A 14,324-nucleotide genomic window follows, 5' to 3' on the forward strand; every position below is an offset into this window, starting at 1 on the left:
TGTGTGTGTGTGTGTGTGTGTGATGTGGAAATCCATTAAACTCATTGGAGTGTTATGGAGTGTGGGTATAAAATGATAGAGTTATATGGTGAGTGGAATGCTGATGTGGCAGTCCATGACACTCTGATAGAGTATCATGCACTGGAGATGCCCTAAGTGATACCTAAAATACACCAAAATACATAATGTGATATCCAAAATACATACAAAGTGATACCCAAAATACACAATATGATACCCAAAATACATACAATGTGATATCCAAATCACACCAAGTAAACTTCGAGACTACTATAATACCAACGGTGGTACCATTGTGATATCTACGTTGTGTGTGTGTGTATATATATGTATATATATAGGAGCTTAACCAAATGAGAACTAATTAGTTTGTGGTAACCGTAAGGTCCAATCTCAACCAGAAATCAATAGATAAATTAGAAAATTTATAATTTTGGTAATTTTGAATTAAAATTTTAATGCAGGGACATTTTAGGTATATTCTCTCATCTCTCCGTCCCCCGTCCTCCAATGGTACCACAATGCATCTTATATGTGCTTGGATATCATACTGACGTCGTTTGTGTGGTCGATCGGAGATGTAACACAGTGGTATCACAATACATCTTATATGTGCTTGGGTATCACACTGTGTATTTTGTTTAACAGAGTCAATATTTTTAGATGTCACAGTGGTATTACCATAGGACAGTGGCTGGAGGCCAGAGGACGGAGAGAGAATAGAGGATAGAGAAAAAAAAACATAAAATGTCCTTGCATTAAATTTTTTATTCAAAATTACCAAAATTATAAATTTACTAATTTATCTATTGATTTGTGATTGAGATTGGATCTCACGGTTACCACAAACTAGTCAGCTCTCCCTTGAATGGACCCCTATATATATATATATATATATATATATATATATAGGGAGAACTAGATACTACTGTGATACACAACATGAACAATATGATACCCAAAATAAAGTAATTAATCTAATTAAAGTAAATTGAATAATCATATCAAATCACTAATTTACCCTTCTAATTTTATTTTAAGAAGAATATTAATTATCTTAAATGAACTTATGTTGGATCTCACAGTTACCACATATTAATTAGTTCTCATTTAATTAAGCTTTTATTTATATATACATGACAAATTACATAAAAAAAATTACATAATTTTTAATCACTACTTCCATAACTAGTGACTAAAACTTATGATTTGATGCTTATCTGCCTTAAATAATTTAATATGGACAATTATACCCCAAGCTATATATACTTATTAGAAATCTGATCAAATTTTGTGGTTAAAAATCCAATCAAAAACCATAATTCGTGGATTTCCTCTGCATAAATCTAAACCACAAAGGACCCATCTTTCATCTTCCCCCAAATTCTAAACAAAACTCGAATCATCTTCCTTCAATTGCTCTTAATCACCATGGCTAACCACCTTCGCCTTCTGCTCATCATCTTGGCAATAATCACTTTCCCCCAATCTACAACCTCCGTATCCGTGATCTTATCGGCTCAACCGCAATGGACCGTCTTGAGCCGCTTGTCGGGTGCTCGTCGCCAGCTTGTCGGTGACACAATCGACGTGCGGGAAGAGATGATGATGGAGTCTGAAAGTGCCCGCCGAATTCTCGCCGGCCGAGGTTATATCAGCTACTCGGCAATGCAGAAGAACAACGTTCCGTGTAACCAACGTGGTCAATCGTATTACGATTGTAATAGCAGAGGTCGGGCTAACCCGTACTCTCGAGGCTGCAACGTTATCACCAGGTGCGGCGGTCGCTGATTCGTGCACGAGGTGCAACCGTTTCGGAACCTAGTGATTTCGTTACGTTGGTTCGACAAAAATTCGTTGGATCGGATTATTGGTTCATCGGTTATCTAGATTTAGATTTTATTGTATGATTTAATTAAGCGTGGTTGTTTGGTTTTTTTTAAAACAATAGTTGCAACATGAACATATATATTTTTTTAATTAAGCGTGGTTGGTCTGTCGAGATTGAAACAATGTCGTTTAATTTTAGTGGATTTGTGTCGGGTTAATTCAAGAACGTCAAGATTATGTTTGTTTTTTTGGAAGGCCGTCCTAGGTCATGCCTAGACGCAAGAAATCAGTTCTGATAAACTCAGTGGCTACAATTGTTGTGTATGTCTGGAATCAAACAACGGGCCGATGGGATATTCCACCATATTTTGTGGGTGAAACGGATTGAATATTTTGGGGTTGATGTTCGTGTTCGAGTGTAGATGGTAGGTTTCATCCCGTTCATCATTGTCGTTGATGTTGGTGGTGGCGTTTATGAGAGAAGGACGGGGTCGATTGTTCAGATTAGCTTTTCTTTTAAAATGATTTACATATGTATATAATAAAAAATATTTCTTACAAACTCGAATTTTACAACTTGTATCGTGATAATGGAGTATCTGAGAGGGGTTCAGTTTCGGTGATAATTGAAGTTATGGTAAAAAGGGTAAGAAGTGATATACACCTTTGGACTAATCTTAATTGAAGATCAACACTAATGCGGTGAACTGAGATGCATCAGATCAATTCTCGTGGTAAGCGCAATTCAATTCTCTTTTTATGATTCTTACCTTAACTGTTATTCTCACACAATCATTTGTCTAATCAAACGAGAACTGTTTTGTTTGTGTTAAACGTGAGATCAAATCTCAATCACAAATAAAAGGTTAAATTATGAAATTAATAATTTTGGTAATTTTAACTTAAAATATTAATCAATGACATTTTACGGATTTTATAAATATATGCTCTCATCTCTCATCTTTCCGCTCTCCGACGAATTTTATTCTGTGAACTTTATTCCGATTAACCTTATGTGAACACAAGATACGCACTGTGATACCTACAAATGATGTTCATTGTGATACCTACAAATGATGTTCACTGTGATACTCATATATGCATACAATATGCACAATGTGATACCATTTGTAAAGCAATGAAAATGCACTCTATGATGCATTTCATAAAACAAAGAAAATACATTGTGATACACGTGAAACATTGTGAACGTTATCACTACGATACACTTTGATTCAAAATCGTCTTTAAAGTATGATGTATATTAGGTAATTGATATACTAGGTAACTAATTTTAATTAAATATGTTTTTAAAAATATTTAATTAAATATTTTGATTAGTTGTCAAAAATAGAATTGATATATTACCATTTTAGCTTATTTAAGAAATATCCTTAAATATCTCAAACGAGTTATTCACATTGGATCTCACGATTACAAACTAATCAATTCTCTCTACCCCTATATAAATATATATATATATATATACACACACACACACCTAAATATAAAAAATATACAATATAATTAAGATAATTATTAAGTTATAACAGAATATTTAATTATTATCTATATAAAATTATATTTTTAAAGTAAAAATAAATTATTTCGTTATTAAATATAAATTAAATTATAATAAAATTTTGAATTAAAGAAATTACATAAACAAAAACTTTAAAATAGTAAATTTGATACCAATATTAATACATTTGTTTGACTGTTTAAGATATATTTAAATTTATACTTTATTTAAAAATAAAAATATGATCGACTCATTAAAATATATAAAACCTGTATTATAATATTAATAAAAATAAAATATTAAAATTAATATGTATTCGAATATCGTTGTCGTAACAAATATGTTTTTAATCTGAAAACATTAATTATTCCCACTCCAAAACAACAAGTTTCGAACCCCCGCCTATAATTCACGCAGCCTCAAGTCAGAGTAGACCAACCAGTCGGAACTGGTGATGGCGGCGAGTGGCGTGAAGACGCCGGTAACGTCTCAGGCATATCTAGAGGGATCTCAGGTCAACCAAACTAAATCACTCATCTCTGAGTTATGCCGTTTGTTTTACAACCTAGGTTGGGTCTCCGGTACCGGCGGAAGTATCACCGCCAAGGTCCACGATGATTCCGTTCCCAAATCGAACCAAATCATAATCATGTCCCCGTCCGGTATGTATCTCTCTCTACCCCATCTAAACACGTTTGATTTTGTTTATACTTCCATGACTGATATCATTTTGCTGATTAATTGTTAGAAAAATTCGAATCGTTTTAAGTTTGATGTATTTGAACTCAAAGGAAAGATGAATTTGGGGGTTTTATGATAGGTGTTCAAAAGGAAAGAATGGTTGAAGAAGACATGTATGTGTTATCGTCAAGTGGAGATATTTTGTTTTCCCCATTGCCGAAGCCTTACCCTCACAAGCCTCCCAAATGTTCGGATTGTGCTCCTCTTTTCATGAAGGTAAACTGCTAAATTACTAATTCAAACTTATGATTTTGTGAATGATCGTCTTCAAATTTCGTTTTGATTTTACTTTTGATCGTATCTTCCAGGCTTATGACAAGCGTAATGCTGGTGCAGTCATTCATAGTCACGGAATGGAATCTTGTCTTGTGACTATGATGGATCCTTTGGCGAAAGAATTTAGGGTAATTCATAGCACATATATGAAGTTAACATCTCTTATCATCTGTTCACTCTGATAACCATTTTTCTTCATTTTTTGCTCATATGATGATGATAATAGTGGTGATTAATGGTTATGATGCAATTGAGCTGTTATTCATCTTGTTTGTCTGGTTGTGCATCCTCATTTGAAAATTTCAGATCACTCATATGGAAATGATTAAGGGAATTCAAGGGCATGGTTATTATGATGAGCTTGTGGTTCCCATTATAGAAAACACTGCTCATGAGAGAGAGTTGACAGAATCTCTTGCTAAAGCAGTATGTTCTTTCTTCCTTTTACTCACCTGATTACTTAAATCGATCTGCAAGTTTCAATGTGTGATTTTTACCATTATGTTCACTGCATGAACTATATCGGGTTCCGCTTGTTTTAGTCATAGGCCTTTTTATGTGAGTGGTGCTTTTCTTTTATGGCATGGTTTTGAACATCTCTAGTCGTAGCAATGAAGATTCAGTTCATACATTACTGTTTATGATCAAGAAATCATTGAGCTTGCGTTACTGCTGTTTTCACATTAGCAGCTTCATAATTCACGGCAATTACAATCATGTTAAATTGTCATCAATGGAGGTCTAATATCTCGTACACTGTTAAAGACTTAAAAGGTGATGTTAGTAAAATATATACCAGTATAGCTTATACGAGGCTATAATTATTTTTATTTTGTTTACTTTTTAAAGAATTAGAGACTTGGATAAAAATCAAGCCTTACTTGTTACTTCTATGATTGCCTCTTACACAAATCATTCTCAAAATATAGAGTTCTTGAAACAACTCGAAGAAGTCACTCTAAGGTCTCTTTAGAATGCAGAAAGCGTTAATTTTGATCTGCATTACTTAAACATTGATGGGACTTTTCCTCAATGCTCAACAGATAGAAGCATACCCGAAAACAACTGCAGTGCTGGTCCGAAACCATGGTGTTTATATATGGGGCGATTCCTGGATTAGTGCCAAAACTCAGGTCTGTGTTGTCTACTCAAAATTAGATCGTGCGTAGTTGCTGATGGATCACAGAGATCCTAGAAAGCATAATGCTTGCATTTAAGAAACATTTTGGTTTTCCTATTGATGATGCTACATATAGTATAATGCTTTACAGTATAATGCTTCTCTCCAATCCATAATCTTTCAGGCTGAATGCTACCACTATCTCTTTCAAGCTGCGATCAAACTTCATCAATTAGGCTTGGACTGGTCGACTCCAAGCCATGGTCCCATCCGAAGTTCCCAAGCACTTGTAGGTGGTCAAACTACAAACACATCTCTCAAGGCAGGGGTTCTTACATCCATTAAATAGACTGAAGTAACTAGAGGAGTAGGTTCAAATGAGAAACGTAAACAATTTTGAGAGCGAGGGAACTAACTATTTCATGAATTATTCATGATGAATAACCCTAAAATATTCATGAAAATTCCTGCATTTCAATGATGAATATCATATAATTATCATGAATAGTTGGTTCTCAGGTTTTCAAAATATTTATGGTTCTCAATTGAACCCACCCCATTAACTAGATTTATTCAAGTGATTATCCACTTGGCATTTCTGGTTGGAGCATATATATGATTCCCTGATTATATATCAAATTTTGTTGCAGCGATGTGTGGTTCTGGACATTGAAGGGACAACTACACCTATATCATTTGTCACCGATGTTCTTTTTCCTTATGCCCGTGACAATGTACGAAGGCATTTGGAAGAAACATACGATACTGGTGCTACTCAAGAGGATATTGAGTTGTTGCGTTCTCAAGTAAGTTTCATTATTTTCATGTATTTAGTTTATTGCCTTGCCCTAAACCCTAAACTCTAAAGGTGTCGATCTGACTGCTTAAATTCTTCTTGCAGGTACAAGAAGATTTACAACATGGAGTTGTGGATGCTGTTCCAATCCCATATGATGAGGACGGGAGACATCATGTGATAGCTGCTTTGGTAGCTAATGTTGAAGGAATGATAAAGTCCGACAGGAAAATTACTTCCTTAAAACAGTTACAAGTAAGCAAATTTAACATCTTGAACATGCTTTTTTCTGGTCAGATCACGGAAACAACTGCTCTACTCTTTGGGGTATACGTCAGGTCTGTGTACATCCAACCTCTAATCCCACCTCTGGGTGGACATACTGGGTTTATTTGGTTTGGTTTATTCATACAAATTTGCTGAATCTTGGCCATCTAGGGTCACATATGGCGAACTGGATTTGAGAAAAATGAATTGAAAGGGGTTGTTTTTGATGATGTTCCTGGTTCTCTTGAAAAGTGGCATGCTTCTGGTATAAAGGTAAGTCAGACACTTTTTGTATCTATATTAAATGTTTCTGCCTGGAATACAGTTCGGATCTGCTTACATCTTAACACCCCTCCCAAGTCCCACCCACCCACCCACCCACCTACCTACCTATCTTCCTTTGGGTTAGATGACTTGGGATCATTCGAGATAAGATAGTTTTCATGAGATCCATGAGACATGTTGTGAGCCTTTGGATGAGTTTTATTCATCCCGTTGAACCTTTAGCAAAACACCAAACTTTGACAATAAAACTCCAAGCCTTCACAGGACATAACTTTTACATGAAAAATCCGAACCTTCACATGAATAACACATAAAACCTTCAGTGTGTTTCACGGTCTCATGGAATCCAACCCCGGGTGGGATATATGTTGGTGATTTGTATCACTAATATCATTTAAGTGTAATGGGATTAATTTGTTGACCAATGTAATCATGATAAATATCGAACAAGGAAGGTGCGGAGTGCACACTTATTTGAGTTTATTTTGATTTAGGGGCGAAGCCCCTAAACGGCGGGGGTCCGGGGGGAGCTCCCCGGTGGCGGGGTCGAGCTGCCAGGTCAGCGTGGAATTTTTTTATTCGGGTAATATTGCTTTGTGGAAAATGCATCAGAAATCCGAATTTTAGATTTTAAACCCGGTTTTTTGGCTCGGTTTTTAAACCTGGTTTAGGGTGCAAACAACTGCCGTTTTTGACAGTTTTAGGACTTTTCATTTTCGGTTTTTTGGTCATAATTCGTAAGAGAGAAAGGTACACAGATTCATAACGATTCTGCATACTGAAGTTCTGTCAATCACTGAATTTTATCCGATTGAGATTTCGATTGTACCGTCGAAATACTTCAATCTGAAAGTGATAAACCGTAAACGACTTTCAGTGGATTCCAAGCAAAGTTTTTCTAACAATATATTGGTCTCGTTTGGTGTAAAATGTTTCTGCGCATTTATGAGACTTGATCCCATGGTTCATTTGTTGATGGATTCTATCTGGTTTTTATTTCTATACTGGTCACATCGATTTTATTTATTTGATGGTAAAATTCGTTCCATCAGGTGTACATATATTCAAGTGGTAGCAGATTAGCACAAAGACTGTTATTTGGATATTCAAATTTCGGGGACTTGAGAAAATACTTGTCTGGATTTTTCGACACCACCGTGGGGTAATCCATCACGATTTGTTTCCGAGCATCTGATCTTTGTTGTTCATGAACAAAGCCTCGTTTATTTACTTGGTGCAGGAACAAGAAAGAAACAAAGAGTTATGTTGAAATTTCGGAATCACTTGGAGTTCACAAACCATCAGAAATCTTATTCATAACCGACATCTTTCAAGAAGCTGTAGCAGCAAAGGCAGCTGGTATACAACACACCCACATGAACTCTGCTTCGATACATTGTTGGGTTGTACAATACAATATGTACAACCCAACAATGCATTAAACCATAGAAACCATGAAATGTAATATAAGGTCGTCACTGAACTTTTTAACCGTTTTTGTGTCAGGTTTGGAGGTGGTGATCTCCGTTCGGCCTGGAAATGGACCGCTTCCGGAGAATCATGGATTCAAAACGATCAAGTCGTTTTCGGAGATATGAATCTTAAACTCATTTTGCTCTTTGAATGGAATGTATTATATTTGTAGTTGGCGCCAACTACAAATTTTGTGCCATGGTTATAAAATAAAAGGTGATGTATATGATTCATGGGACTTTTTATTAAATTCGAATTCTCGTTTGAACCATCACCTCTTTTATTTATATATATATATATATATATATATATATATATATATTATAGAAAGAGATTGAAATAGCAAACAGCCACCGCCAGTTGATATGTTTGACCAAAAAAAGCATTTACTTTAAAGGTCTTTGTAACGTGAATCCGATGCAACACTCCACTTCCACTCTCTTGCTTTTTTGCTTTTTGGACTTCTTTCCCTTTCATTTCTCGAACTTTAACGGATTTTAAACGGTCCACACACCTTCGCCCGCATCGGTTTGGAACCTTGAGTTTAGGTGTGGATAAAGCGGACAATATCTGGTAATTGTTGTTCGGAGCGTTGCAAATAATAGAATCGGGAACCATATTAGTTTGTTACCGAGGACGTTGGCCCCCGAAAGGGGGGGGGGGTGGATTGTGAGAAAGAGACGGGCCCATAATTTTTCAAATGGTGACGTTATTTGATTATAAAAAAATATCTAATTTTTTTTGTTATACTATTAGTATAGATCTGTTGGTTGGTTCTTTATCTTTATATAGAACAAATTCATCTTCGAGTCTTATCTCTATATTTTTTTCTTAAAAGATAAGAGAAAAAACACTAAAAATCAATAATACGGTGGCTCGAACCATGAAGCAGAGGTTCGTGCCGATGCATCTTTAAATGAAGGTCCACCTCTGTTGAAAGATTCAACATCGTTTGGGAGGGGGAAATTGTTTTATTAAAAGTAGATATCTTGTCTACGCATTTAAATACCGTAAGTCCAGATGTGGATAAAACAAACAACGTATGGTACAATTGGGCGGGGGCGTTACAATGATAATGCAATAAATATATGGCTTTAGGACTTCCTTTTACAGGTTATCGGTTCAAGTCATCTCAGGCTGTTATTATTCAGACAATGGACACCCACAATTTTTAAAAAGGGATTGATATACAAACAAAAGGGAGTCACGGGTAAAGGCAAATGAAAGTTGGCAAAAGCTCTTGCACCAAAGATGATAAAGCCGACGACGTAGAATTGGCCCGAGGATAACGACGAATTAAGTGTCACCCGAGGATTTGAGGTGCGTTATGTGCTAAATGATACGAGACAGAGATTCGATGACGTCAATTCCAAGAGGGTTATGCATATCTGAACTCCTTACTTCCTCCGTGTTTTTGATTCGACAAAATATAATGCGGTTACGGGATTCAACAACATATACCCGAAGCTCGATCTTCATCCAACTCTCGGTATTTTTTCGCAATTCTCGATGAGTTGTACGGTCCCATACTCCTAATCGCGACCTTGATCGCATTCAATGATGCATTCAAGATTTTGGGTTATTTTCGTATTAAATTTATGATTTACCAAATTCATTTAAAAAATAAATAAACACTAGAAATTAAAAAAAATCAGAAAATACGTATTTTTGGGTATTAATTTTGCAATTTAATCGAAATAAAATGTTGAAAATTAATTGAAATTATTATTTTAATTTCGATTGGAATTCAGAGATCCAAATTGTACAATTAAAAGCAAAAGATCTCTAACCTTAATCGTAATTAAATAAATCATCTAAATCGACGATTCCGATACCCGCGGCGACGTGACCGGAAAAAGAGGTAACAGCTGAGGCTCCGCCGTCCCATGTGGAGTCGCCGCCCTAGGCGACGGATGCAAGTAAAACCCTTTTTGTGCAATTACCCTTTCTTCCTCCGACGAATTCCCAATCGACGGCGATGATTTATTAAACGGGTCTTCGATCAATGGCGTCACCGGACTTAGAACAAGCGACGGAAAATCAAGAATGCTTGGCGAGAGTATTTCATGGATTCTCGGTGATAATCCATGGCCGTGGCCGAACTTCGGCACCGACGGGTTAATCATAAGCCCGTTTTTTAGGCTGTTCCGGCGTTCGTAGAGCTTGAATCCTTGTTTTTTCTGTTGGCCGGTTTTGATCGGCGGTATGGATATCTTGGACGGAGTCGGATCTGGTTGTTGGGTCGGTTTGGATGATCCGGTTAGCATCTGGACTACTTGCTTGAAGGAAGTTGTGTCGGCTTGGACGAAAGTGGTTGGGTATGGATTTGGTTCGGATCTTGAAACGGGTCTTGGAGTTAGTGGTGGGGTTTGGATGGCGGCACCACCGCCGGCAGCGGCGGCATGTCCATTGCTGTTGCTACTGCTGCCGTTGCTAGACGGAGAGTTTGCGGGAGATGGGTTTTCGGTATCGTGTTGTCTTGAGACGATCTCCATTGATGGATTTTTCTGCAACTCCGATTTGGGGGTTTGATGATCGGAGAAGATGAAGATGAATTCGATGGGAGAAAAAGTGAAAAACAAGAGAATTTGAAGAGGTTGAGGTTTTGCTGCGTTGTCTGTGACTTCAGTATCCAACGTTGTGTCAACTTAGGGTTAATTTTTCATATTACTCCCTTCAACTTTGGGGTCTTAACCATTTTAGGTCCTTTATTTTTTAACATATTTAGTTTAAGTCCTCTATGTTTTCACCATTCTTGATTTTATAACTGTGTTTGCTTATGCTAATTTCATATCGAAACTCTGTATTTTCCTTCCTGTAAAGAGGGCAACACCTCCACTTTAGGTTCTTTGTTTTCACCATTCTTACTGTGTTTGTTCATGCTAATTTCATATTTTGTTGGTGCGTAACATACTGGAAATCTGAAACTCTGTTATTATTTGAAAAGAAGGCAACAACTTTGGCAAATTTTATTAGCGAAACAAGCAAACATACACCTAAACAATCAATAACTGGATTTGATTATTTTTCTTTGAAAAAGTTGTCATTTTGTTTCGAATATAATTTCATGATTTGAAGAACCTCAAGCAAATTACATAACACATTTTCTTATATGCACAAACAAATAAAAACAAAAGATTTTCGAAGTCATTGATTGTAAATATGTGATGATATGTAACACCCCTATTGCTTAAAGCAATGAACTGGTCCAATAATTTCGAATCCAACTTAAAATCATGGTCTATCTATGTGGGACGAGTTGTTACAAACTACCTCACTTAAACTCCTGACGTCATCGTCATGCCTACCCAGAATCTTCCTCCTTATCATCGACAATGTGGGATTCGCCTAAGATGTTACAAACACTCCCTCTCAAGGACTCATCATACCCGATGAAGTTTGCCCCACCATCCCGATGATACAAGGATTGACTCTGATATCATTTGTAATACCCCCAAAGCCCAAAGCAACAGACTAACTCAATAACTTCAAATCCAACTTAAAATTATGGTGAAAGTTATTGATAGTCCACTATTTGAAACTTATAACGAGCTAACAATTCTTACCTTCTATCCATGTGGGACGAGTTGTTACAAACCTCTAAAGTACCGATAAAATCACAAACATATGTTTATTTCATGTACAATTGTGAGTAGAGAATACAAAAATTGGACCAAAGTGAAAAATATTTTGAGAATTATAAGGTGATGTGGGAAGTTACCAAAGTTGATGGGTGTGAATTAAAAGTGGATTTTGGTGGGGGCAAAAAGAGAAATAAATAATAATGATTGGGGACAAGGAGAGAAAGTGTTGACTTGTCAACTATTCATGTGACTTTTCTATGACATGTATGTATGTGTGTGAAAGAGAAGAACCATTTAAATTCAAAGAGTAGACTAAATCATTAATATTTATCAGATTTATTTAAAATTATTAAAAGAATATTTGTGTAATGCAATAAGATACATTTTGATTTTAATATTTTTTTTATCGATGTTATAATACGAATTTATGTAGTACTGAAAAAACGATAATATTTTTATTTTTTAAATAAAATATAAATTTAAAGGTATCATAAAATTTTGTAAACAAATATATTGATTTTAGTAATATTTAAAAGTTCTTGTTGGGTAATTTTTTTTAATTCAATTATCTATTAAAATTTGATTTAAATTTAATAATGAAGTCATTTATTTATTTTTGGTTTAATAATATAATTTTTTTTATAAAGATAATAATTAGTATTTTGTTAAAATTTATTTATTATCTTTTAGAGTTTTTATATTTAAAATGAGAACCTATCCAATATTTAATTTTGTTTATTTGTAGTTATTTACACGAATTTAAACATCGAGCTTTAATAAGTTGTACTTACGTACAACTTACTTGTAATCTTGAATTTTAAATAATATGCATCAATAAACAATACTCAATACAATAAAAATGGGTTTTAAGAGTTTTTATCAAATGCTTAATAATATAATGTAGATAACGGAAGTTATTAGTAGTATGTTATTAAAAAATTATAAGTTATCGACGAGTTGTAACAACAGAGGAAAAAATCATCACGCTATTTACTGTAACTATGGTACGACTTTAATCGTTTTTGTTTTCTTTTTCTATATCTGTTAAGATGTTTCAGTTCCTCAGACTGTCTTTTGCCTAACTATTTCGAATGAGCAAAAACAATCTCTTCTAGCATAACATGAATTCCAAATATATATGATCTGGCTCTGAATGAGCGCAACAAAATCAAAAATAAAACCTCTTGACATAGTTATTCTCTCTCTCTCACACACACCCATCCACCCACATACACACACACACATATATATATATATATATATATCTATACTATCTTATAATGCATTTGGCTAAAACTCTTAAACTCTTAAACTCTTAAACTCTTAAAAACAACCTCTATTGCTTTAGGTACAACCTACTAAAACATACTTACCTAAACCCCCTCCATCCGTATCCCTAAACCCAATCCCTATCCCTAAACCCCCGCCATCCCCGATCTGCTTAATGCTTATCCCTAAACCCAATCCCATTTTAATCGGCAACCCTATCCCTAAACCCAATCCCATTTTGATCGGCAACCCTATCCCTAAACCCAATCCCTTTTTATCGCATCCATATCTTATAAACAAAATCGATTCCATGAACAGAGATTTTGATTCAGGCAGCCGCATAAATTAAAAATTCGTTCATCTTCTTCAACAATTCCTTCAAGAATCCACAGGTAACGACTCTGGGTTTGTCTCTTTCAGTTTTTCGAATTAGGGTTTCTATTTTGTCGCTGTTTCGGGTTTTATCTTTTTTCTTGCCGTTTAGGCTCTTTGTACAAAGATCGATTAGAGAGCTTGGTTGATGATTAGGGCTCCTCTTCACAATTTCTAATATACAATCGCCTGCATACACAATCCCTAAAATCCCATTTGGTATCCTCTACAATCAAGTGCCCCATCTGGTAATCTCTATAATCACAACGAATTTCATGTGATTGTTGATTATGGCGATTTGTGTTTTACAAGACTTTCTGTTGTTGCAGCTTTTCAATTTAGTATTTTTTGTTGTCATGGAGAATCGAGGGTCAACATTTCTCCCACCAGAAGGTGAAATTATTTCACAATTTCCTGGGGTTTTCTATGTGTATGCTACAAATTATATACAATTTTGGTCTACTAATCTGCAGGACAGTCTCTGTTGGCTCAGATCTCTGCTTCAACACAAACAATGCCATTAGGACTTTAAAAGTTTCAAGGCATCCTTATAGTGACACTCATCTTGGAATTATATCCTCTGATTCAGTTTTCAGGTAGAACATTCTTTACTGAGAATATCTAATACTTGAATTGCACTAAAATTTGCCAGACCAATTTGTGCATCAAATAGAACTATTGATGCAGTTGTAGGAGGAAGCTGTTGGTTTAGACCTTCCATCAAATACTTTGTGTATTCAATTGTAATTTGTCTGTATTATCTCATAT

The 14,324-nt window shown here is 35.3% G+C and overlaps 3 protein-coding genes across 3 annotated transcripts; 2 read left to right on the forward strand and 1 right to left on the reverse strand.

The window, feature by feature from the left end:
* Positions 1–1,452: 1,452 nt before the first annotated feature.
* On the forward strand, positions 1,453–1,812 carry LOC112506358 (rapid alkalinization factor-like). Its single transcript, XM_025110366.1, has one exon. It carries the CDS (start codon positions 1,453–1,455, stop codon positions 1,810–1,812), a length of 360 nt encoding a protein of 119 aa, XP_024966134.1.
* A 1,972-nt stretch (positions 1,813–3,784) lies between these two features.
* Positions 3,785–8,602, forward strand: LOC112507234 (probable bifunctional methylthioribulose-1-phosphate dehydratase/enolase-phosphatase E1 1). Its single transcript, XM_025111716.1, has 12 exons — positions 3,785–4,035; positions 4,194–4,330; positions 4,423–4,518; positions 4,697–4,816; positions 5,434–5,523; positions 5,695–5,832; positions 6,161–6,316; positions 6,412–6,561; positions 6,745–6,846; positions 7,911–8,020; positions 8,099–8,217; positions 8,365–8,602. Exons 1-12 carry the CDS (start codon positions 3,828–3,830, stop codon positions 8,454–8,456), a joined length of 1,518 nt encoding a protein of 505 aa, XP_024967484.1. The 5' UTR covers positions 3,785–3,827; the 3' UTR covers positions 8,457–8,602.
* A 1,423-nt stretch (positions 8,603–10,025) lies between these two features.
* LOC112507116 (VQ motif-containing protein 4-like) lies at positions 10,026–10,998 on the reverse strand. The gene has a single exon (XM_025111546.1). The coding sequence runs from the start codon at positions 10,824–10,826 to the stop codon at positions 10,146–10,148; it is 681 nt and encodes a 226-aa protein (XP_024967314.1). The 5' UTR covers positions 10,827–10,998; the 3' UTR covers positions 10,026–10,145.
* Positions 10,999–14,324: the final 3,326 nt, after the last annotated feature.

The sequence above is a fragment of the Cynara cardunculus genome (assembly GCF_001531365.2).
Source record: "Cynara cardunculus var. scolymus isolate 2C chromosome LG 2, CcrdV1, whole genome shotgun sequence".
In the NCBI taxonomy this organism is placed as follows: domain Eukaryota; kingdom Viridiplantae; phylum Streptophyta; class Magnoliopsida; order Asterales; family Asteraceae; genus Cynara; species Cynara cardunculus.

Bases quoted from the DNA above. Each gene is read 5' to 3' on its own strand.
- LOC112507234 (XM_025111716.1), top strand. From the start codon at position 3,828: ATGGCGGCGAGTGGCGTGAAGACGCCGGTAACGTCTCAGGCATATCTA. The intron at 4,817-5,433 runs GTATGTTCTTTC...AATGCTCAACAG, and splicing joins CAGAATCTCTTGCTAAAGCA to ATAGAAGCATACCCGAAAAC. The intron at 6,562-6,744 runs GTAAGCAAATTT...TTGGCCATCTAG, and splicing joins CTTCCTTAAAACAGTTACAA to GGTCACATATGGCGAACTGG.
- LOC112506358 (XM_025110366.1), top strand. From the start codon at position 1,453: ATGGCTAACCACCTTCGCCTTCTGCTCATCATCTTGGCAATAATCACT.
- LOC112507116 (XM_025111546.1), bottom strand. From the start codon at position 10,826: ATGGAGATCGTCTCAAGACAACACGATACCGAAAACCCATCTCCCGCA.